General features: G+C 29.9%; 1 protein-coding gene, 1 long non-coding RNA gene and 5 other non-coding genes across 11 annotated transcripts; all 7 read left to right on the forward strand.

Moving 5' to 3' along the window:
• Positions 1-11,331: 11,331 nt before the first annotated feature.
• Positions 11,332-16,785, forward strand: RIN1 (P-loop containing nucleoside triphosphate hydrolases superfamily protein). 3 transcript variants are annotated; one of them, XM_088879202.1, is made up of 13 exons: positions 11,332-11,514; positions 11,904-12,134; positions 12,647-12,835; positions 13,568-13,699; positions 13,837-13,986; positions 14,254-14,409; positions 14,942-15,076; positions 15,192-15,257; positions 15,338-15,444; positions 15,745-15,844; positions 15,950-16,041; positions 16,137-16,206; positions 16,294-16,785. In XM_088879202.1, the coding sequence occupies exons 2-13, from the start codon at positions 12,054-12,056 to the stop codon at positions 16,381-16,383; spliced, it is 1,368 nt and encodes a 455-aa protein (XP_088735328.1). In that variant the 5' UTR covers positions 11,332-11,514; positions 11,904-12,053; the 3' UTR covers positions 16,384-16,785. The 3 variants fall into 3 exon arrangements, with proteins under 3 accessions (XP_088735328.1, XP_088735329.1, XP_088735330.1); XM_088879203.1 differs by having other exon boundaries at positions 11,955-12,134; XM_088879204.1 differs by having other exon boundaries at positions 11,958-12,134.
• A 2,513-nt stretch (positions 16,786-19,298) lies between these two features.
• On the forward strand, positions 19,299-22,247 carry LOC110011676 (uncharacterized). 3 transcript variants are annotated; one of them, XR_016064446.1, is made up of 2 exons: positions 19,299-21,751; positions 21,864-22,247. It is a non-coding gene; the product is annotated as an uncharacterized LOC110011676 (long non-coding RNA). The 3 variants fall into 3 exon arrangements; XR_016064445.1 differs by having other exon boundaries at positions 19,299-21,343; XR_002286691.2 differs by having other exon boundaries at positions 19,299-19,581.
• On the forward strand, positions 19,865-19,944 carry LOC148788584 (small nucleolar RNA Z267). The gene has a single exon (XR_016065033.1). It is a non-coding gene; the product is annotated as a small nucleolar RNA Z267 (small nucleolar RNA).
• Positions 20,039-20,126, forward strand: LOC148788585 (small nucleolar RNA R44/J54/Z268 family). The gene has a single exon (XR_016065042.1). It is a non-coding gene; the product is annotated as a small nucleolar RNA R44/J54/Z268 family (small nucleolar RNA).
• LOC148788586 (small nucleolar RNA Z267) lies at positions 20,237-20,307 on the forward strand. The gene has a single exon (XR_016065030.1). It is a non-coding gene; the product is annotated as a small nucleolar RNA Z267 (small nucleolar RNA).
• On the forward strand, positions 20,437-20,520 carry LOC148788587 (small nucleolar RNA R44/J54/Z268 family). The gene has a single exon (XR_016065043.1). It is a non-coding gene; the product is annotated as a small nucleolar RNA R44/J54/Z268 family (small nucleolar RNA).
• LOC148788588 (small nucleolar RNA snoR122) lies at positions 21,258-21,335 on the forward strand. Its single transcript, XR_016065046.1, has one exon. It is a non-coding gene; the product is annotated as a small nucleolar RNA snoR122 (small nucleolar RNA).
• Positions 22,248-23,589: the final 1,342 nt, after the last annotated feature.

Below are 23,589 nucleotides of genomic sequence, written 5' to 3' on the forward strand. Positions count from 1 at the left end.
TAGAACATTATGAGGAAAGTATGAGGTGTTACGGTCTAGTACGGATGTACTTTCTTCATAAAAAAGGGACAATTTATTTTTGGAAGTATGTGTGTGTGTAATGGCACATAATTTATTGTGTCTATTAATTAATTAGGGTAGATATTTGCACCACATGCATTGTCCCCTCACAACCCCCTTTTTCTTTTAAAAAAAATTGTGTCGATATCCGTTGAAATTATGTCTAATTATATAAATACTCTACGATCGTTATGAATATACAAATATATTATTTGAAGTTGTAATTATAATCTACGCCAACACTTTATTCTGGACAAGAACTTGCACAATTGTTTTACGAGATAAATTACATCGACACTTCGTCAGGAGGTGTATTTGTAATTCTGCAAAGTGCAAGGAGGGTTTGTGTAATTAATTTAACTTTAAAAGGTGTACGTCCAGTTTACCCTCTTTTTTTAAACAGAAAATTCTTTGTCTTTTGTACCATGTCCGTATTGATGAATTTAAATGTATAGATTTCAGATCCCTAATAATCAATTTCGCTGGATTTGTTGCATAATTTTACATTAAAAAGAATCTCAAATTATTCGGTTCTCGGTTTGAACTATATATGTTTTGTAAAGTATCAACGAATTTTAAATTATTTTAATGTGAAGTCATTTCAAATTCTTTTTTTTATATCTTTCCCGCGAATCTAAATCGTTCTATTAAAAAATAAACTTAATTAATGTCGCTTTAGATTTTGAAAATAAAATTAGTAAAAAGAATAATTAATAATGAATGGTTTTGTTGCTTTTTACAAAATTATTGATGGTTTAATTTCTTAGACCAAACAATTATGAAAATTGCATGGAAAAGTATAATTTATTTATTAATTATTATTAATAATAAAATAAGTTTCGATTACTTTCGGGATGTGGTGTTTGCAATAACATTTACTTTTGTAACACAATTAAGTTGTAAGATAAACAATACTCATAACTTAGAGCGTCTGAAAACAAAAATTAAAAATGAAAAAAAAATAAAGTCGAAGTATTTGAAAACACGACTTAATAATTACAATTTTACAAATAAGTTGCAGAAGCTGATAGGATCCGCTTATAGCTTTTGCTTAAATTAACTTAATTTAAGTAGTTCAAAACGGAAGTTCTAAAACAAAAACATTATTTTGTATTTATTTTCAACAACAAGCTTGTAAGCGCTTATTTTAAGCTATTGCAAACACCCTCTTCGTCCTATCACTGTCACACGTTCCGATACAGTTCGTAAATCATAAATTGTTTAAAGCGATCTTTATAAAATATCTATTAAAGCAGCTTTTTATATCGAACACACGAAAATGACTCCATTATTTTGATATTTTATGAAGTAGAGAAGAAAAAAGACATCCCTAGATTGATTTCAAAGTCATTATAAGAATTATAGAGAAAGTGAAGTAAAGTATAAAAAGGGGAGGAAAAAAAGAAAGAGAAAAAAATGAGTTTAAACTTAGGTTTGAAGAATACATTATTGAAAAAAAAAAAAAAAACCACCTCAAATAAATCGAAAACTGGTCCATATATTTAGATTACAAGCTTAATTAATCAATTAATTCATTATTAGGGTTAATTACATTTAGATCCCTTTAAAAATGTTAAATTACACTTTCTTCCAAAAAAGTTTAAAAATTATACTTACAATCTCTCCAAAAATTCATTGTTTACACTTAATTTACTTTCTTTGGGGTCTGACGAAAAATGCTGATGCTAGAAAAAAATTACTTAAATTTTTAATTTTACCCCTTATTTGACATTCTCATATAATAATTTTGTACTTATAAGGAAAAAAAATGTTATGATGTACACTCACTCTATATATAGTACATTATCCCTTTATAAGTACAAAAATATAAAAGTGAAATATTAAATGAGGGATAAAATTAAAAATTTATGTAATTTTTTTTTTTGCTGATGTTAGCATTTTCGGAAGAGATCCCTTTATGCATAGTACTTCAAAGAAGATTAAATGTAAACGAAAAGTTTTTGAAGGGGTGTAAGTGTAATGTCGCATTGTCAAAGAGAGTTTAAGTGTAATTAATCCTAATTATTATCAGAAAAATATATTCATTATTGGGTTAATTTTCGTTGCGTGCAAAATGCTGGTAAATTTATAAAAACAAGATTTCTAATTAATTAAACGTTATTTTTACTAGGCAAAATTATATTTTTTGTCCTATAACTTTATGTCGGTAGTACTTTTGGTCCTATACTTATTCATTTAGTCCTTTTGACGAATTTACTCCTGAGCATATCACATTTAGGCCTTTTTTAGCAAATTTAATCCTGTATGAACAATTTTGGTCCCCTTCACATTATAATAGATCTCATTTTTTGCCCCATAACTATGAGACGTTAGGATCAAAATTGTCAATACAGAACTATATTAGCAAAAAAAAAAAAAAGAACTAAATTTCAGATATTCATGACTAAAATTCGTAGAAAAAAATGACTAAAAGTCTAAATAGAGTTAGTTATAGATCAAAAGTGCTAATAACTTAAAGTTACAGGACCAAAATTATAATTTTACCTTTCTACTATTTGTTGCGTGGTTTGACAAATATTACTGCAGAAACAAAACTACTTATGGAATATTATTAAGTAAACTATGCAGTAAATTTGAATTATGTGTAACTTATTTTGTAAAATAATTATTAGTTTTTCCGCAACACAAACTTACTAAAATAATAAATATAATAATATTCCATTTGTTGTTTATTTAGGAGGTAAGACAGATATTACTGGCGTAAAATTTAAAATAAATTTTGCATAAATATTGATTCAAGTGAGTTGGCGTCAAATTTTTATTTACAAGATACTGATAAAATAGAGAAAAAGGACAAAATAAACTTCGAAACAATCAAATTTTAAAAATTCAACGAACATAAATTATTATGCTTAGCACGTTGCGATACCCTGTAAAATGTATGCATAATTATTACATTTATTTGTATAATCCACATTATTTATTTTATTATTGTTGAGAATCTGTAAAAAAAGAAATAGTATACCACAGAATAATAAAAAGTATTTTATATGTTTTCTGACTCAGAGTTAATATTCTATATTAGTTTGTTTGAAAAATATTATTTAAATCTCATATTAAAAAATAAAGTTTGTAATATTTAAATTAGAGGGATTGAAGTATGTGTTAGTGCACATGCTGGATTGGACAATAATGCACTACTTTTGTCTTTAGTTTTGTTTAAAGTAAGGTTTGGTTGTTTTGTAAGAAATGCAAGAAGAAAAGCAACATAGATTGAAAACCACCACCAATAATATGGTCCGGAAGGTAAACGTACGTTCTGATATGTGTTTATCTCTCGATGAGTTAAGGTCCTAAATTTGTGATGGATTACTTCATCGAGTTTGTCATATATATTAAAAAGGCACAGGGTCAGAATTTTGATTTTTTAGCCGTTCTGTGGTGTAATTTATTTATTTGTCTGTTATAGGGTTGTCATGTTTGACAGACTTATGGATATTGTCTCTATGAATCTATTATAACGATGTATGCGGCATCCATGTAGGATTTTAATTTTCGACAGATTTATAGCATATTGGCTCTATAAGGGCAACGGAAACTGCACAATTTAAGGCTTTACGTTTGAGTTATGGTAGATTCATGACGTAGTGCTTTATGAATTTACTATAACTACACCGTCGTTCAATTTAACTCTTATTTATAATTTATTTTAAAATATAAAAAATTATTTATTATTACACGTAAAAACAACGTGCCATAACGACTAGTATAAAAATAAAATAAAAAGGAATTTGCAAAGAGGAAGAAGTCACTTGTAGAAAAAGCTTTTTGGTAGATGATTATTACATGAGGTACAAATCAAAGTGCATTCCGTACAACTACAATTTATTAAGTAATTGTAAACATTATCCATTAACTCAGTGGGCTAAGCCCTCTTGCAAAACTATTTGTTATGAAATATTAACAATTCCTTTAATTTATTTTTTAAAACAATTCCTTTAATTTTTTTAAAATAATTCCTCTAAATTAATTAATAGGAATTCAATTTCACTCGAACTATAGTTCCAAGAACTTAAAACCATTGTAATTTAACTAAAATGATGCATTTTCATGTTAAAATTCGTAGGTATATATTACTATACATTAATATATTAAGAATGATTAATAATAAATTATAGTATTATATCAATTCAATCAATATATTACTATATTAAGAATAATTAATAATAAATTATAATAACTTTTGATTCAATAAATACATCCATGTGATAGTAATTTTTATTGGAAAAAATTTAGAGACCTCCCTGTGATAATAGAAATGTTCAAAAAAATTCCTATGAAAATTAAAGTATAACTACCCCTTATGATATAAAATAAAGTTAAAAAAAACCCCTCCGTATAAAGATTGAGCCACACAGGCTTTGACTGCAATTTTCATACGAGAGTACCTTTTTTTGACATTTTTGCCCTTCTCTCAAATTTAATATATATAATATTATATAAATGTATTAATATTAAAATATTACATATTCTTATTAATAATAAAATATTATTTTATATAATAATTACTTAATTATTTATATAATAAAATATTATTTTAATTAAATCAATTAAAAATTAATTATATATATATAAAAGGCTACAGCGGCAGCGAAGAAGAGGAGGTAGTGGCACCCTCCTCACCCCTGGGCCACGGCCATCGCCCTCATTTGGGCAACCGGCATCGCCCAAGTGGGTAGTGGGGGGGAGAGAAGGGGGGTTGGAGGCGAGAGGGGTGTGGGCAAAGCAGGTGGGGGTGGGGAAGAAGGTGGCGTGGGGGGAGGGGGAGGGGGTAATTGTTATTTTGAATTTTTTTATAAATTATAATTATATCTATTATATATATATTTTGATAGTTATAAATTAAAATAATTATAAATTAATAAGTCTAGTTTGACCGGTTAATTGAAAGGGGTATTTTAGTCATTATTTCTAAAAAATAGACTCAAATTGATTAGGGGGCGGTGTGATTATTTATTCGTAACATAGGGGTGGTTTTTTATATTAAAAATTTCATAGGGGGATTTTTTATATTTTGATATATAACAGGGAGTCAAAATGGATTTAACCAATTTTTTATTTATTTTCTTTTTTATTTTTTACTAATATTAGCAAATTTTGTGAATCTTGGCTAACATAAGGATCTATTTGTTAGATGGAAACAAACGTCACGGTACCAGATGTAACTTGTCAAACTACAAGAAATTTATGTGTAATTATACAAAATCTTAGGGATGAACGCTGTAATTATTCCTTACTAAAACTAAGGTAAATTACAAGTACCTGCTCTGAGGTGTGACATAATTACAAATATCTCATCATTATTTAAAAATTCCAAATATCCCCTTAATTTTAACGTCCGTCTAACAAGAAGTCCATTCCATGAGCCTCTATTACGTTTTCATCCAAACTTTTTAGTAAATTGATCAAAATGCCTCTGAATTATAAATTTTAATTTTATTTAATTTTTAAATTTTTAAAAAATATTTTTACAGATAATGTGCCCAATCAATAATTTATTTTTACCCATCCTCAGATTCTTTTATTCTTTTAAAAAAAAAAAGAAAAACTTAATAAGGGTAAAAATAGTAATTTCCACATCATCATCATATAAGAACTGCATAATTATTTTTCATTTGAGGGGGATATTTGTAATTTTTTAAATAATAAAAAAATATTCATAATTATATCAGACCTCAAAGAACGTATCTGTAATTTACCCTTAAAATTATAAAATAGAAAAACTTAGACATATGTGTAGCTCAACCACCTTTTAACTTTTACTAACCTTTAATTATGCCCAATAGACTTTTTGAAAGTTGGCTTAGAAAAAGCTGTAGATTAGGTAACGTACGAAATGGAATCTGAAAAGCCAAATAATAGTTGAAAGGAGAGCAGCTCAAAGAAAGTTGCAATCGACTAACTTTCGGATACAAAGGAAAAGCAGCTTCCCAACTGAGTCTCCATTTTTAGATCATTGCCCACTTTTAATCATATCATCGTTATGATTTGAAAAATTACATCTGATACCTCTAATATTTATTTTCATCTTATAAATAAATTCATTTGTTGGCCAAAATTCACTGAAGTTACTGATATTGACAAAAAATCCTTAATGGAACTTTATATTTACTCTCAATTGACTTATTACTGAATTATTACAGGTCAGAGAATTTTTTTGGACTAAACTACCCTTACAACGGTGAAAATGTACGATCCCACATGACCTGCAATAAATCAATAATAAGGCAATCAGGGTTAAACATAGATATTTTTTCTGATCTTTTTGTCGATATCAGCAACTTCGTTGAATTTTAACTAACGAATGGACTTATTTATTAGATGAAAACAAACCTCAGGAGAGGGGAGTGTAATTATCCCTATAAATGACTATGATTTTAAATATTAAGATAAATTAATATTACTAAGTATGATTAAATAAAATCAATACAAAACTTAAATTTTCACCATAGTTAATCAGTATTTTCTCATGATTTTTCATCCTACTGTAATTATTTTTGATCTATTTATCCATTATTCACATAAAATAATTATTTTTTCTTTAATATTAACCATAAAATTGATATTATATTAGAAAAAAATTACTATTACCTACGGTGTTCTTGACTATAAATCAAAGTCGTGGTAAATAACTATTATTAATTATGGTTAACAAAAACAAAAATTAAAAACTTAATTTATTCACTATAAAAACTATTTTTGCCATGTTATGAACCATGACAAGTATTTTGCCTGGCTTTTACCATTACAAATAAACACTATAAAAATTATAACATTTAACTACGGTTTAATTGCCATAGTTAATAACAAATAACCGTAACAGATAGTTATGACCACGGCCACGCAATGGTTGTTGGCTGTGATTGTTGTGGATGTGGCTAGAACATTTGTCATGGCAAATAAGTTTTTCATGGCGGATTTATTTAATTATAATTAATAATAGTCATTTACCATGATTTTTGGCCGGAGTCATTAATATTGTAGCTAATAGTAATTTTTTCCTAGTGGTATTAGCCGGAATTGCAAAAACTACGGCCAGCAATAGTTGCGCGACCATGGTCAATAACTTTTTACTACGACTATTAATTTTTAAACTATAACAATTAATTACGATTAAATATTCTATTTCTTGAAGTGTCAATTTTAAAATTTAATTACCATCTATATTTTAATACTCAATTAAAAAATTATAAATTTAAATATCATAATCATTTTTTTAAAATTAATTATCTCACAATTCATTATTTATATTTGTTTATTTAGCCGTCGGGCCAAAGTGTGCCGGAAAGTGATTGAAAGCAAAATTTTCCAATTTACTAATACTATTATGATGATTATGCTTGTTTGGCTCGTAATTTTTAAGGTAAATTATATTGAACTCCCTTATTTTAAGTTAAATTATACAAACACCCCCAGTATTTTATTAAATTATAGCCACACTTCTTGAAGGGTGTTAGTATAATATTTTTGAGAGGGTGTTTGTGTAAGTTTTGCATTTGAATAGGGGTATAGTTGTGATTACAATTACAACCTCAAGAGGTGTAGCTGTAATTTTATAAAAAGTAAGAGGTATTTATGTATTTTGGTCTAATCTCAGATAGTGTAAATATAATTTTCTCTAATTTTTATTATTTTTCAAAGTAAGTGCTTGCATTTTCATATGAATTTGAATTAATTATTTGAATTGAATTTGCCGTTGATATTGATATGATATGATATGATCAATAGAGAGACTTTTTTTTATTGGGTGAATAGCAATTTACCTCCTATGATCTTGTAAATGAACAAATTACTCCCTTATAAACATAAAAATAGCAGTTTATCCCCTTGTGCTTTTTAAGATCAAGCAATTTACCCCCCTATCTAAAGAGGTAAATTGCTTCATTTTAAAATATATATGGATGTAAATTGTTGTATTTTAGAAAACACTGAAGGCAAATTGCTATTTTTTCTTTTCAATGGGATAATTTGCTCATTTACAATATCATAAGGGAGTTGTTTGCATTTTGTTCTTTTTTTTTATTATTTATTTATTTAATGTATGGTGAGCACGTTGGCATGTCCTATATGGAATCATCCCCACATAAATGGATTATTTTATTTTTCTACAAAAATAAAAATAAATTTTATTCTATATTAAACAAAAAATCGTGGTGAAGAAATTATTTTAAATATGGTTAAACAAGACTCGACACAAAAATTTCAATTCTATGAAAGCTTTTTTTACCATGGATACGAGCTATAGCCAATATGATAAATATTTTAACTATATACTTGCAAAAACAACGGCGAACAACCGTTGTGTGGCTTGAGATTGATGAACCTTCATATAATGCTGCATTATAAAAAAAAAGAAAAAATATTATTTTAGTCTGCTAAGTATGCCTAATTTTAATTTTAGTCCGATAACTAGATCCATTTTTGTTTAGGTCCAGTAACTTATGAAATTGCTTACTTTTAGTCCTCTGGCATATTTTCGGGCATTTTTACCCCTACGCAACTTTTGAAAGGCAGTTTAGTCTCATAGGGGTAAAATTGTCCGAAAATCTGCCAAAGGACTAAAAGTAAGCAATTTCGTAAGTTACTATACCTAAAAAAATGGACATAGTAATCGGACTAAAATTAAAATTAGGCATACTTAGCGGACTAAAATAATACTTTTTCCTAAAAAAAATTTAAGTTTTCGTTAAACTATGAATGATCACTGCTTAAAAAATATGGTAACTTGATACTACTAATCACTATTAAATAAAACCAGAAGCAAAAACTTAATTATTTACCATGATTAATCAATATTCTCCATGATTTTTAGGCACAGCTATGACTAATGTTTTGGCTACACTTACAGAAACAATGATAATTTATAAAAAAAAATTATAAAGTAGGTTTATTAATTTACTCAAATATCAATTTTTAGAAGAATTTTATAAAGAATTCAAGTCGATCAAATCGTTAAATAGACGTAAATTCTTAACTTGTTTAGACATTTTTTAAACCCATTCTTGTAACCTTAGTAGTGTGGGCATAGAGGCCAAATTAGATGTTATAACTAATTTTCCTTTTTTTGGTGATATTATAGTTTAAAAGATTGTTTTCTAATTGCAGTTTGAATTTAAAAAGTTAGATGCTCTACAAAACAAGAAAAACAAAACAATGTTATAGCTTGTTTGTTTGTGTTTGTGCGTATGTATTCTCATTGAAAAATATGTTGATTTGACACCATAGCTTGATATCAAAATCCAACTCGGCCCGGAGTACACTGTAAATATTATTGGATGAATGAAAACTTACATTTCACCTAAAAAGAAAATCCAACTCGGCCCAAGATCTGATTGAAACAATTAAAAATAGACTTGTTTGGTCCAAGCTCGCTTCGGATCGGGACGGTCACAAATATTGATATGTGGGACCAGCCCAATCTAATCGTCGAAGTCCCAGCTGAATTGGGCCAGCTAGCCCCCCCCCCCCTTTTAATAAAATATGTGGCTTTTAATTTAATTTTATTTTTTTAAGTTGATTATTTTAATAGTTAATTTATACTATTGAAACATCAAAAAAAAAATAGCTTTCTTGTTATACTTCTAAGTTTTTAATACTAATTTAATTCATTAATACTTTGCTTTTTTTTTTCTTAAAATTTATTTTAAGTCATTTTAGAATTTATTATCATCTAAGGTTATTATGGTAAGCTCGTGAGTCAAATTATTGTTTATGTTCACTATATAGTCTTAATAATTATTTTTTCTAGTAATAAGTTTTTGTATGATTGAATTTATTATATATTTATTTCACAATTAACTAATTAACTAATTCAATATAAAAACACAGCATAATTAACTAATTCAAACATATTCTCATTTCATACAAAACCTATACAAAATTGAGAACAAATATTTTTCACTGAAAATGAAAACACAAACAAACAAACCCGCTGCTCAACTTGTTTTTATTTTTCAGTATTGTAAAAAGAATTAATTTTATGTTAAATTACATCGAGCTCCTATAAAATTTGATACGACTACGGATGCCAAACTATTTTTTGAAAAATTATTCGTAATTTTGATATTGATATAATTATGTCACTTTTAGTTGGTGTGGTGAAAATTTTAACTTTACCCTTGCTAAAATTTTATTTTTTTAAAAAAATATTTGGATGGTGTTATTATCAGGGAAAAAAAAATATAAAAATTCGATCTTGGACGGATGTTATTATAATTTTTTTTAAACAATATATAAAATTATAATTTAGGTTCAAAAAATGGGCATTTTGAAAAATTTAATATAGAATTTTGATTAAACCATAACGGAAGCTAACGAAATGAGTCAATTATTGGACGAACGTTATTATCAGGGAGTTTTCAAATAACGAGAAAGTGTTTGTAATTATATCAAACTGATACGATTAAAAATTAAGATTGATGATTTTTCTATTCGAGCTAGGAAGAGCTACATAAAATGAGAGGAAGAAGAGGATTCTTTTTGCAAATTTGTCTTATGTTCTATTCCTCATTTTTTACTTTTAAAATTTTTATTTATTTAATTTTATATTTGATACTTTATCAACTTAAAATTAAAATCAATAACATATATTTTAATTTTAGAAAATAACAAATGATGGTACTTTTATTTATATATTTAATTTTTATACAAAAACAAGCTTAATCATTAATTTAGTAAGTTTTAATATTTTAAAAATAATTATTTAATATGATGCATATAAATTTTATGTAATATATCAATATTTATTTATAATCTCTTACACTTTTTTAAATTGACAAGTACTAACAATTAATTATTTTGTGAGTTTTATATTTATATAAAGATACATAGTATGTAATCCATTTTATTGCTTATAAATTTATGTCAAAATTTGATGATTCCCGTGAATTTATTTAAAGATTGTAATAATAATAATAATAATAATGATGATGATGATGGCGACGATGGTTGAATAAATTTAATTATTTTTACTTTTATTCTATTATATATATAATGAGATCAATTATTATTTTGTATTTTGATTTAAAAAATTCGTGTCTTATTTTGTTTTTTTTGTATATAATAAAGATCAACAACTTTTAAAAAATAATTTATATCTATTTTTTTATTAATATTAATAACTATAGAAAATTATATATAAATATTTTGATAATTTAATGTATATAATTTTCTATATTTTTATTAATTATATTATTGTTAAATTAATTAATAATTTATATTTATAACAATAAATTAGTAGCCCATCACCAGCCCAATTTCTTTCTCGTTTCTTTCCCACTCTTTGTTCTTTTTTCTTTCTCCCCCAATTTCCAATTCTAAACCCTAAAACCCTAGCCCCCAACCAACGATTGCAAGCCCCAATCCATCTGCCAGCGTCCTCTGTAACGAGGAAGGTGATTGCTGTTGTGCCTGCCAAGCAAGAAGCTCGAACAGGTTTGCCATTACATCTCATTTGGTCTCACCGTTGGGTTGTGTATGGGCGGCGATATGGGGAGAAGATGGTTCTTTAGAATAAAGGGAAAGTGGAAATTGGTTTCTCATTTTGTTTTAATTTTGTTGTTCTAGTCTTTTTATACTTGTTAACATTTTTCTCCAGCATTTGTATTTTGTTTCATTACACTTGTATGGTGTCTGCATTAGTATCTTTATTGCGTACATAGCACATTTTTTTCATGGAAAATTTTTGTTGGATTACTGAAATCATCTTGCCGGTGACGCATTCTATTGCAATTTATCATCAGAAATTAAAGATGATAATATGCAAATTGTCACTACTTTTAATGGGTATTTCCTCAACTTCTTCTTTATCGTTTGTTTTGAAGCTTACACTAATTTCCTCCCAAAAGCAAAAACTCACACTTCCCCTCCATTAGAAGAAGAGAAGCTTCTACAAACCTACAGAGAGACGTTGCCAGAAAAGGAAATTTAGAAAAGGGAATTTATCAGAGTACAAGAGAAGGAAGAAGGGCAAGATGAAGATAGAAGAAGTACAATCCACGACGAAAAAGCAGAGAATAGCCACTCACACTCATATTAAAGGCCTGGGGCTTGAGGTAACTTTCAGTAATTTCTTTTTCTGCTCTGTGTTGTTTCTCCTTAGACTTTCTTTCCCGTGTCTTTGGTTAGTTGTTCTGCTGCTCTGCATTACAGAGCTTTTAGTCACCTCCAGTTGTGGTTTAGTGGGCTGTTTTGTAATTATGGGTTTGGGGTTTTTCTGTTTGTTACTTATGATAAAGATTGTGTTTTTGGCTTTTCCATATTTTATGAATTCTATTGGAATCTTGAAAGTGAGAAGTTAAAGAGAGGCGTGGTCAGAGTATTTGATTTGTTGTGGAGAACACCATTATTGAAGTAGTAAAACAGGAGGGAAAGTAAGGAACGCCTGTTTGAATTAAATATTGCTTTTTTATTATTTGGTTATTTGTAATGGTAGAGTTCATGGAGACAATCAAAATTTTCTTTGTTCTCCATATCTTTGTGATTCCCCTTCATGTTCAAAGTGATCATTAACAATGTTCTTTCTATTAACTGATTTAATTGTGCTTCTTGTTGATTGCGTTGTTAGCCCAATGGAAAGGCAATGCCTTTGGCTGCTGGATTTGTGGGCCAGGCATCTGCAAGGGAAGCTGCTGGCCTTGTGGTTGATATGATTCGGCAAAAGAAGATGGCTGGGCGTGCCCTATTACTTGCTGGGCCTCCTGGTACTGGAAAAACAGCTCTTGCCCTAGGAATCTCCCAAGAACTTGGTAGCAAGGTATATATTGGCGGCACTATTTCTTATGTTCGATGGAGCTTGTTATTGGTGTTACTGAATATGTCTTATTTTTTTCATTTATTATGGTGTTATAATTTGAGAAAGTTAATGGCAATGCTGTTAATTTGTTTAATTTTTTATACCATATGTCTGCAAAGTGGTGGAGAGGTAGAGAGTAGAAGTTTGGATCTTCAGTTAGTCACCCTCAAGGTTGAAGGTCTTCGATAAGGCCTTCAAATGCTGAAGAGAATTTTCTATGTTGATAAAGTTGCTCTTTTCCACAATGGTCCAAGTGTCTTATTGAGAAGCTTGCCTATCAGGCCCTGGTTCAATAGCTTCCTTGAACTATTTTTTCCCTACTACCTCTGTGTAATCAGTGCCATTCAGACTTAAGAACTTCGCTACCTGCCATCTTTCTTTAATGGGAACCTTTTCTTAGGAGGACGGGTTAGATGCTTCTTTGAAAGAGTGCAGCCCATTATGGCTGTTTCTGAGTGCTAACTCTATTGGACTCCCACTCTGGCAGAAAGCTGGAAACATAATCCAAACAAACTTGCTCGTCTTATTTTTATTTTGGTTTAACAACCAATTTGTACATAATAAAGAAGGGGAATTTAGTTTTTTCACAATTGGAACAAAAATACATGCTAAGATTTTTGTAAGTAGTTTAAATGTTATCTCTTGTGTTCTTAATGTGGCATATTGATTCTCTTTGTGCCTGGTAACATGCAGGTTCCATTTTGCCCAATGGTTGGATCAGAAGTGTATTCATCAGAAGTGAAGAAGACTGAGGTTCTAATGGAGAACTTTCGACGAGCTATAGGTCTCCGTATTAAGGAAAACAAGGAGGTTTATGAGGGAGAGGTAATTTAATCCCTTCGTAAAAAATAATTAAAATTACAAGCCATTCCTCAGGCTATTTGTGGGATTTATAGAATATGTAGGTAGATTACGTTATTTTTTGTTAATTTTTTCTTATACCTCTGCTGCTTCCATGATAGGTAACTGAACTATCACCAGAAGAGACAGAGAGCGTGACAGGTGGATATGGCAAAAGTATAAGCCATGTGATTATTGGGTTGAAAACTGTAAAAGGAACCAAACAATTGAAATTGGATCCAACAATATATGATGCTTTGATCAAGGAAAAGGTTAGTTCCCAATAAACCCTTTTGGGCTAAATCTTGTACAATTACTTTGTGTCGTGTGCCGTGTGCTTGTGCTCCACACTGCTATATGGAACTTCTAGAATGGCATTCCTATCTATATACTCACCAGCATGAGTCTACTTTCTGTAAACTCATTTTAAAGGATGCTGCATGAACCTTAACAAAACTATTTTGCCATGTTCCTTTATGCATTTTATGTCTCTTATTTCCTGTATCTTGTAGCTACAAAATTAACGGTACAAACTGCAGGTTGCTGTTGGCGATGTTATATACATTGAAGCAAATAGTGGAGCTGTTAAAAGGGTGGGAAGAAGTGATGCTTTTGCTACTGAATTTGATCTAGAAGCAGAAGAATATGTTCCACTTCCTAAAGGAGAGGTTCACAAAAAGAAGGAGATAGTCCAGGTGTGTCCCCGACTCCCCATGCCATGCAAGATTGTTCTGTTGATTACTACGAGTTCCACTACATTACTTATGGATATTGGAAGCAACACACTAATTGTTGTCATCAGGAGTTTTGAGCATGGCCTTTAATACACCTTTGGCCTGTGTTCTCATGTTGTTTGGATGAAAAGTTGCATTTAGTCCCTAACTTGATTCTTAGAACTTTTGACATTGAAAATATGAAGCCTATGTTTGAGAGTTTGTTGTGTTCCTTACTTTATTGAGATTCCACACATATATTTCATTTTTCTTCAATTGCTATCTTGTCTTCTGCTCCTATGCTCTCTTTCTTGAGTTTAATTCTGCCTAGTTATTTATAGCATTCTTCAGAGGTTAATCTGAACATCTCCAGTTTTTTTTCTAGTCATGATGTTTTAGATGATATGTGCAGTTCTCATCATGAACATTCTGAACTTGGGTTTTGTTGTCTAAACAAAAAAAATAGCCTAACTTGTTACTGGCCTTTTAATGTGAATATTGCTGCCTCATTTAGGATGTGACATTGCATGATCTTGATGCTGCAAATGCACGGCCTCAAGGAGGACAAGATATATTGTCCCTGATGGGTCAAATGATGAAGCCCAGGAAAACTGAAATCACCGACAAACTACGGCAGGAAATAAATAAGGTATGTTGTTACTTCATGAAAGCACTGTTGCAGGTATCCTATTTGTTTCATGGACCAATTTTTGACTTCGGAAATGCTTAAAAGAGTTTACCATTTTATGGGTAACTAATTGCAGGTTGTTAACCGGTATATAGATGAAGGTGTGGCAGAACTAGTTCCTGGTGTCTTATTTATTGATGAGGTTCTATCCACGAACATGCCTTTAAATTTTATCATTAGCTGTATGCTTGGGTCTTCCCTGATCTTTTAAGAATAACTCAGGTTCATATGTTGGATATGGAGTGCTTTTCTTATTTAAACCGTGCTTTAGAAAGTTCACTATCTCCCATAGTGATATTCGCAACAAATCGAGGAATTTGCAGTGTCAGGTATGTGTTATGCTGGTGCCTTCTGTCATTCATTTCCTTCATTTATTTGGAAAATTTTCAGCCGAGGGATCACCTAAGTGCTGCACCAAACCTCCTTGTAATTTAGGTTGCTTTGTCAGATGAATCATTTTTGGTACAACTTTAATTAGATTTTTTAACTTTCTAACACATTTAATCAGTTTCCTTAGAAAATTGCTATTTTGTAAGGTGAATATAGTCCTGTCATCTCCTGGGGCATTTCCCACTTCCTTGACAGCTAAACCATATAAAAAAGGCTGAGTTGATAACATTGCTTTGCAGAGGGACAGACATGTCTAGTCCTCATGGTATACCAGTTGACTTGTTGGACAGATTGGTTATTATAAGAACAGAGACCTATGGTCCTGCTGAAATGATACAGGTTAGATCTTATTTTACAGGAGTTATTTGCTTGCGAAGTTTTGAGACCTCCAATATTCTTATTTAGCTGTTTTTCCTTGAACAATGCTATGTTGATTTACGTCAGATATTAGCTATTCGAGCTCAGGTTGAAGAGCTGCAAATAGACGAGGAAAGTCTGGCTTATCTCGGAGAGATTGGACAACAAGCATCTTTGAGGTTGTTCTTTACTCTTCTGCGTCTTTTATGGCTGCTAACTCTCTTCCTAGCTACATTATGCTAAATGTTACTCCAATTCATGCTGTTTCCCTCAGGCATGCGGTCCAGCTGTTATCTCCTGCCAGCATAGTTGCTAAAATGAATGGTCGTGATAGTATTTGCAAGGTATGGCGAAAAGTTGGTTATAACTTGGGCAAGAATTCTATCAATGATTATGAGGAGAAGAAATTGCTTAACTTGTACCTTCCGCAGGCCGATCTTGAAGAAGTGAATTCTCTTTATCTGGATGCAAAATCTTCGGCAAAGCTTCTCCAAGAACAGCAGGATAGATACATATCATGACAACCTTGACAGCGCCAATGCTTCCATCAATTCCTTCAGCTTACTGTTAGTTCTGAGATCCTTCACTATTGTAAGAATTGTGTGCAAAGCAGTATCGTCGTTAAGATCCCCTACCTATCTGTGCATTTAAGTCACCCAGATCAGATCAGAGGCATTCGTTGGTGTCTTTTTCTGGTTTTCTTGCATTGGCACATTGATTAAGATGTGAATTCTTAATTATGCAAGTTCCCTTAAACCCTGGGATGTTCCAGTTTCTAAGGAATTAGCACTCTGTTGGTGGAAGGATGCATCCTTGGTTTAGGTTTATATCATCTGCTTCTGTAGTGTTATGCTTTCAGGATCATAGTATCATACTGATTCACTCTTCACTGTAATTTTTGAAGCCACAGCACAGTTGATGTCTCCTGGCCTTTGTTTGGTTTTATTTACATAACAGGCACAAAAGGGGTGTGCATAATTCTTTCATACTATTTAAAATATTCAATAAAAATAAACGAAATGTTATAAGTTTTATAAAAAAGTGGGTGCAAAAGAAAAAATTCATGAGAATACAAATATAAAATAACTATTTAAAGATAGTGGGGATTGGGAAGTTAGATAAATATAAAAAAAATAAATCTCCTGGCCATATATACGTGAATTAAAATATCTTCAAGTATACTTATTTTTCGATCATCCTCGACCTTTTAAAATTATCTTTTCATCAATAAATATGTATTCATGCATATTTGAGGTTGATTCCTTTAAACCGTTCTAATTAATTATTTATTTTAGCTTTATTTTTCTATTTAATTAAATAAATATTATGAAAAATTAAAATTAATAAATTAAATAAAACAAATGAAGCAACTCTTATGTGTTTCTATAATGATATTACAAAAATATATTACTAAATTGACTTATTATATTACTTGAATTTCGTTCGAAATTTTTATTGACTTTAGCATTAAAGTACTAAAAATATTTTCTTTTTTGTAAGTTAGTCCTTCCATTTTCTAGGGATCGCCAATTTGGTCCCTGGACTCCATGGTATTGGAATTCTTGTAAGTTGTAAGCATATATTAGATCCAATATTGACTTTTTAAATTGATAATTGAAATGAAATATTTTATCCAGTCTTTTACTTATTTTAGTAAGATGTTGTGTCTAATAAGACCAAAATGTTTTTGTTAATACTTTTAGTCGCTTATCATTTTGGAGTGAGTTGGGTTTATTATTTCGCCTCAGTGTCGAGGTGGGAAGTTATGAATAGGGAGGACAACGGGGTCTGGTTTAAATTTTGATCGAGGTTCGGATCTGTCTTATTTAGGGTCAATTTTGAAACCTTAATTGGGTCTCGAAAAGGGTTTCAAATCTTAGTGATTTGATCTGAATATGAACCCGATCATTTTAGTTCTTTTATATTTTTTTTTATATATACCAATATTAAATATATTTGCACTAGAGGTGGCAAATGGTCGGGTCTGGGTAGGGTCCAAATGGTATGAGTTGGGTTTAAAATGGGTTTCAATTAACAGGTTGAAAATGATTAGGTTGTAAATGGGTCGGATTGGGTCGACGATACCCATTTTTTTATCTTTAATATTTACAAAATCTAAAATTTCATATAATAATAATAAAATGACAATATTTTTAATACAACTTGTAATATAATTTAATATAGTTAAATTTATATTATTCACTATTTATGGAAAGTAAGCAGGTAACGTTAAAAATTCATTTGTTAAATATAAAATGAAAAACTTGTAAAGTATTAAAAAAATACGTCGTTTTCTGAAACAAATCATGAGATAAATAGTTGTGCAGTCAATTTCTTCATCATTCTTTCTAAAACTGAATTGCGAATTTTCAGTTGCAATAATAATAGTACATGTTAGTTCATTATAAATTTATAATATAATTGTTTATGTTCATTAAAATTTATAATATAATTGTATACTATCAGTTTATTAAAAAAAAAAAATTAAATGGTCACATATGAATTGCAAATTTTGACTATTTTCTAAAACTCTTCACTTTCCCTTTAATTTGTTTTTCATTTATTTAAAGAATAATAATTTACTAATTTTTATTTGAAAATTTATTTCTCATAAAAATATGAAAAGTTAGAAATGTAAAAATAGTTAGTAATACTATAGTATAATTAAATAAATTCTAACGAGCTTCAGATCCATCACCAACCCATATAAATCACCAATCCACTTAAAATTCATCACCAACCCATATAGAATCTATTATTAACCCAGTTACAACCGATCACCAACCCATATAAAACCCATAATGAACTCATGATTATAATTTATACTAATATATTTTATTAATTTTATTATAATACTAAAATTATTTTATCAATTAAACATGAAAAATTCATAGAACCCATTACAACCCATATAGGATCTGTAATCAATTTAAATTTATTTAAACAAAACCATTTCGAACCCATATTAAAAAAAATTAAATCAACCCAACCCAGTCGAAAACTACCGTGGATTGGGTTAGAACCATGAATTTCCACCCATATTGTGACCCCCCAATTTATACATATATGAAAAGAAATTATACTTAGTATAAGTTTTTACAAATACCCCCTCTAAATATTGATCAGGAAATATTTAATATTTTAATAGTATTTCTAAAATTTACTTTTCTATTTAATAAATAACTTTTTTTGTCAGTTAAATTTCACCGAATTTGTTGCTGTTAATAAAAAAAAACTGGATGAAACTATTAACAAACTTGTTGCTATCAAATGTTGGGTCGGGTTTCAAATGTTGGGTGGACGGACTAATGATTCGGGTTCGGGTCTCACTGAACTGAAATCAGTGTGGTTTTTGAGTCACCGGGTCCGGCCCAATAATGCTATTTGTAGTTACATTGATCTACGGTGAAGTCTTTAAATTTCACATTTCCAATTCTTAAACCCTAGCGGCCCAGCATTGAACCTTCAAGAATTTAGACACAATCCCCTATCTATACTCCTCCCAAGAGGCTGCAGCAACACCTTGTTATAAACCCTAATCCTCCAAACACTCCAATCCCTAATTAGAGCATTCTTCTTGTTGCCGCTCTCTATCGGTTTGTTGGTAACAAAAGCTCAATTTTCGACCAATTGCAATCTTAATATTTTTCGTGTATGGTCTTCTTCTTCTTCTTCTTCTTCTTCTTCAGTGCCGCTGGTTTTCTCCGGACCCTTTTGAGGTTTGAAGGCGTTGATTTTTACTTTCTTGTCAAATCATTGTGGGGTTTGTTTACAATTGGTTCTTGTTTGTTGAATTGTATGCAAATGATTATACAGAAAATTTGTCATATTCCTACCGGAGAAAGATGATATATTTTATTGGGAAATCAGAATCTCGGATGCATATTTGTGCTGCTAAAACGCTATTTTATCAAAGATTTACTTATTTATTTTAATTTTTGGGGGGAGGGATTGTTGGTTCAATTTGAACGTAGTTGAAGTTGCAGCTTTTCTTAGAATGCCCGGGTGCCTATGATGGCGTTAAATATACTTTGAGTGATGAACTATGAAAAGCATATTAAGCTGAGGCTACGAGGCATTTGATTTGTTTCTTTTTTATTAGGACGCTGTGATCTGTTTGGGTACAATTTAGTTGTGATTGTTTTGTTGATATAATTACTCCACAAAGTTTTGATTTTTGCAAGTGATGACAAAATAGACAGGGACATCAGATATCCTTTGGGAGAAAGATGACTTGGTCTAATGGGAATCTCTCTGATGCTATATGAGTTACATGAATGTTGTAATCTTCATAGAACTCTCCTTTGATATTTTCTAGTTGAATGTATCTTTGTAATGCATTGTACTTTTGTGTATATGTTTCATGTTCAGTAGATGGTGCCGGTGATGGTGTTAAATATACTTTGAGTTCTATACAATGAAAATATTGAAATCTGAGGCACAAAAATTCCAACTTTCTTGAGTATTTGTGGAAATATCAGGTTATAGGATGCAAGTGGTTTTTGTTTGTGATTGCTGCTTATTTCTTCTTGATGCTTTTTGTTGTTTTCCTTGCAATTTGCACTGGGTTGGTTTATGCATATGACTATAAACAGACAGGGACATCAGCACTCTATTAGAGTATGATGATTTGTCGATGGGAATCTCTCTGATGCATAAACTTGAACCTCTAGAAATTATGATTTTTTACTATTTCCCTTGTGTTTCTGAACTCTTCTAATGTCTTGACCTCAATTCAGATGCACGAGACTTTTATAATTGATTGTATTTCATAGTTTTAGTTCATATCACAAACAGTTTTTATCACCATATTTATTTATTTTCAGTTATTTTCTCAGAGTTGGATGAAAGCTAGCTCTAGTCAAGCCAATAGACATGGTAGTCCTAGATCCTTGTTTTCAACTCCTTGGTGTATTAATGGTTGGCCACCCAGTTTATACTTTTGTGAAGCTCTAAGATTCCCCTCATTCTTTTATCTCCAAGAAAACTTAATCTAGGGTCATAAGACTGGTAATTGAACCACCCTACTGCGAGAATTATGCCTTCATAGTATTGGGCTTAAGCCGGACAAAGGATCTGTGGACTCATTGTCTGTTGGTGAACCGTTTGTGTTATTATCTCCAGCATTTGTATTTTGTTTCATCACACTTATGCGGTGTCTGCATTAGTATCTTTGTTGCGTACATAGCACCATTTTTTCTTGGAATTTTTTTTGGACTACTGAAATCCTTTTGCCGATGACGCATTCTATTGCATTTATTATCAGAAACTAAAGATGATGATATGCATATTGTCACTACCTCTGAGGCAAATCATTTATGATATAGTACTTAATGTTTTGATTGTATACAACTACTGAATTCTAAACCTACATCTGTATTGGAACCTCTTGAGCTGCCTTTTATGTGTCCACCATTGCACGTATTATCAGAGAAAGAGATGATGATATGTCATCATTGCTACCTCTGAGGCATCTCAAGGGTAAATCTTCTTCTGTACCTGTTTCTCGGTATGGTATTCAACTCATTTTTCACTTGGATATTGCATGACAAGCAATGAGACTACTTTTAACTTTTCATTTGGCTTTTATCAGGAAATCCGTAATACGATTCATTGTTGTTTTCCAATTCTTCCGCCACTCTTTTTCCCCTTATTTCTCATAGATGCAAAATCATTCTATCGGTCAATGTTTTATTTTGAGCGTGTGTGAGCCATTAAAATGTTGTGTTGTTGATGTGGGGTTGCCGGATGCCTGATGATTGCTCCATAAAGAACGGAGATTTGAACGGTGGTGTTTGTTGAAGCCTATCTTTTCATGGGCTCCAAATAGCACCAATGTGATAAACTTGTGCAGTGTAAATGAAGGCAGCCATTTTTTTTTCTTTAATTGTATGTTTTATTTTTCTTTTACAAGTCCCATCGTTCCCCCCCTCCAAGTTCCGTTGTGCTTATGTTCATGTTGGATGGTTCGATGATGTAATTTTTAATTTGAGTGGTGCAGGACACAATATAGATGAGCAGGGACTATTTCGATCGGTTGGATTAGTGACCCAGTAGCTTGACCTATTCAATCCCCCGCCGGATTTTGAAAATATTGGGTAGCACACAAAAGCACAAATACTGGGAGATGGGACTTGGGAGAAAGAATCCAATGGGATTTTCCAGAAATTGTTCATTCCTTTCTAATTAGGTGTCACTTTTAATATTCCACCAAGTATTGGGTGTCCCTTTCATCCTGTGAGTAACTTCTCCACTCTTCACCACCACAATTCGTTTTATGGTGCAAGGCCAAGGTGCTGGCTAGTGGGGCTACTCTTGGGAAAAATGGTGGAATTGAATTTTTGATTTATCCAATTATAATAAATAATTGAATGTATTTTCATTATTTAAGTTTTAATTTAGACTTATATTTAATTTAATTTTTTTATTTTTTTTAAAAAATAGAATATAGTATGAAAGGAAGAAAGTTATTAAATCTTTTAAACATAAAGAACATTAAATTTGACAAAAAGGGTATAATTTATCGAATTTGTGATTCAAATAAAAGAGTACAACAAATAATAAATATGAGAGGAGATTTAGATGCACAAATATCATCATTTGCTGACAATTTAAACACCTTAAATTTAAAAATATTACGAAAATGGAAGTTTGAGAATTTTATACTTTTAACCCAATATTTATAATACAATGTAAATACCAACTCCAATTATGCATTTTTTGCATTCTAAAATTAGTCTCAAAATTATTATTTCATTCTATTTAATTATTTTATCAAACAGGACTCTATCAACTATTTATTTCAAGTATAGAAGTGAACTGCCCCTTATAAGATATCAAAACTATTTATGCCTACCAAAAATGTAGTATTGTGAATAATATCCTTTGCCTAACCCCCAAAAGCGTCAGCATTTCGACGCACAAATCAGCAAGAAATTATGTGAAATAAATAAAATGTATTATAAGGGTTTAAACATTTTATTTTTAGTTTTCTGAGAAAAATTTACTATATCTTATAAGTTCTCATAACTCAATATTTTAAGACAATCTTAATCACTTTAATCTATAAGTTGCACTAATAATATTATCTATACAAGGCATAATGTCTAATAGAAAAATTCAGAAAGCACATTATAATTCTTGAACAGTCATAATTACTATATTTTAATTATATATTTATTTTTTCAATCATGTTATATTATTTAAAATAAAATTAGTTTTGATCTAATTTGTCACGTACACTTATTTTTATAAATATAAATAGTTAATTACATTAACTTTCATTATTTATTCTTTCTCATCTTTAATTTCTCGCTTTTTCTTGTCCATCCATTTATATTAAGTTCTTAATTATTTTTTGTTATAGGTTTCTTTTTATTTTTAAATTTTTACAATTTTTGTTCAAATTTTACATCAATTAGTTTTTTTAATTTTTTAAGTAATTTTAATAAAAATATGTCATGAATTTTAAAATTAACTTTTGTCCTGATATCAATTAATAAATATCCTGTCAAATATTTATATATCTTCTTGAGAAGTTTTTTTTAATAAAAAATATAACTATTTTTTTTATATCCTTTTGAGTTATTATTTTATCCTTTTTTTTATTTTATTAGATTTCTGACTATTTTATTATGTTTTATTTTCTTTTCATATGTTTTGCATACTTATTATCATTTTGTTTAAGAGGTGCTATAGCAAAAATATAGTGTTTGATATCAATAATA

Source organism: Sesamum indicum, linkage group LG3 (genome assembly GCF_026168435.1).
Source record: "Sesamum indicum cultivar Baizhima isolate 11 linkage group LG3, ASM2616843v1, whole genome shotgun sequence".
In the NCBI taxonomy this organism is placed as follows: Eukaryota; Viridiplantae; Streptophyta; class Magnoliopsida; order Lamiales; family Pedaliaceae; genus Sesamum; species Sesamum indicum.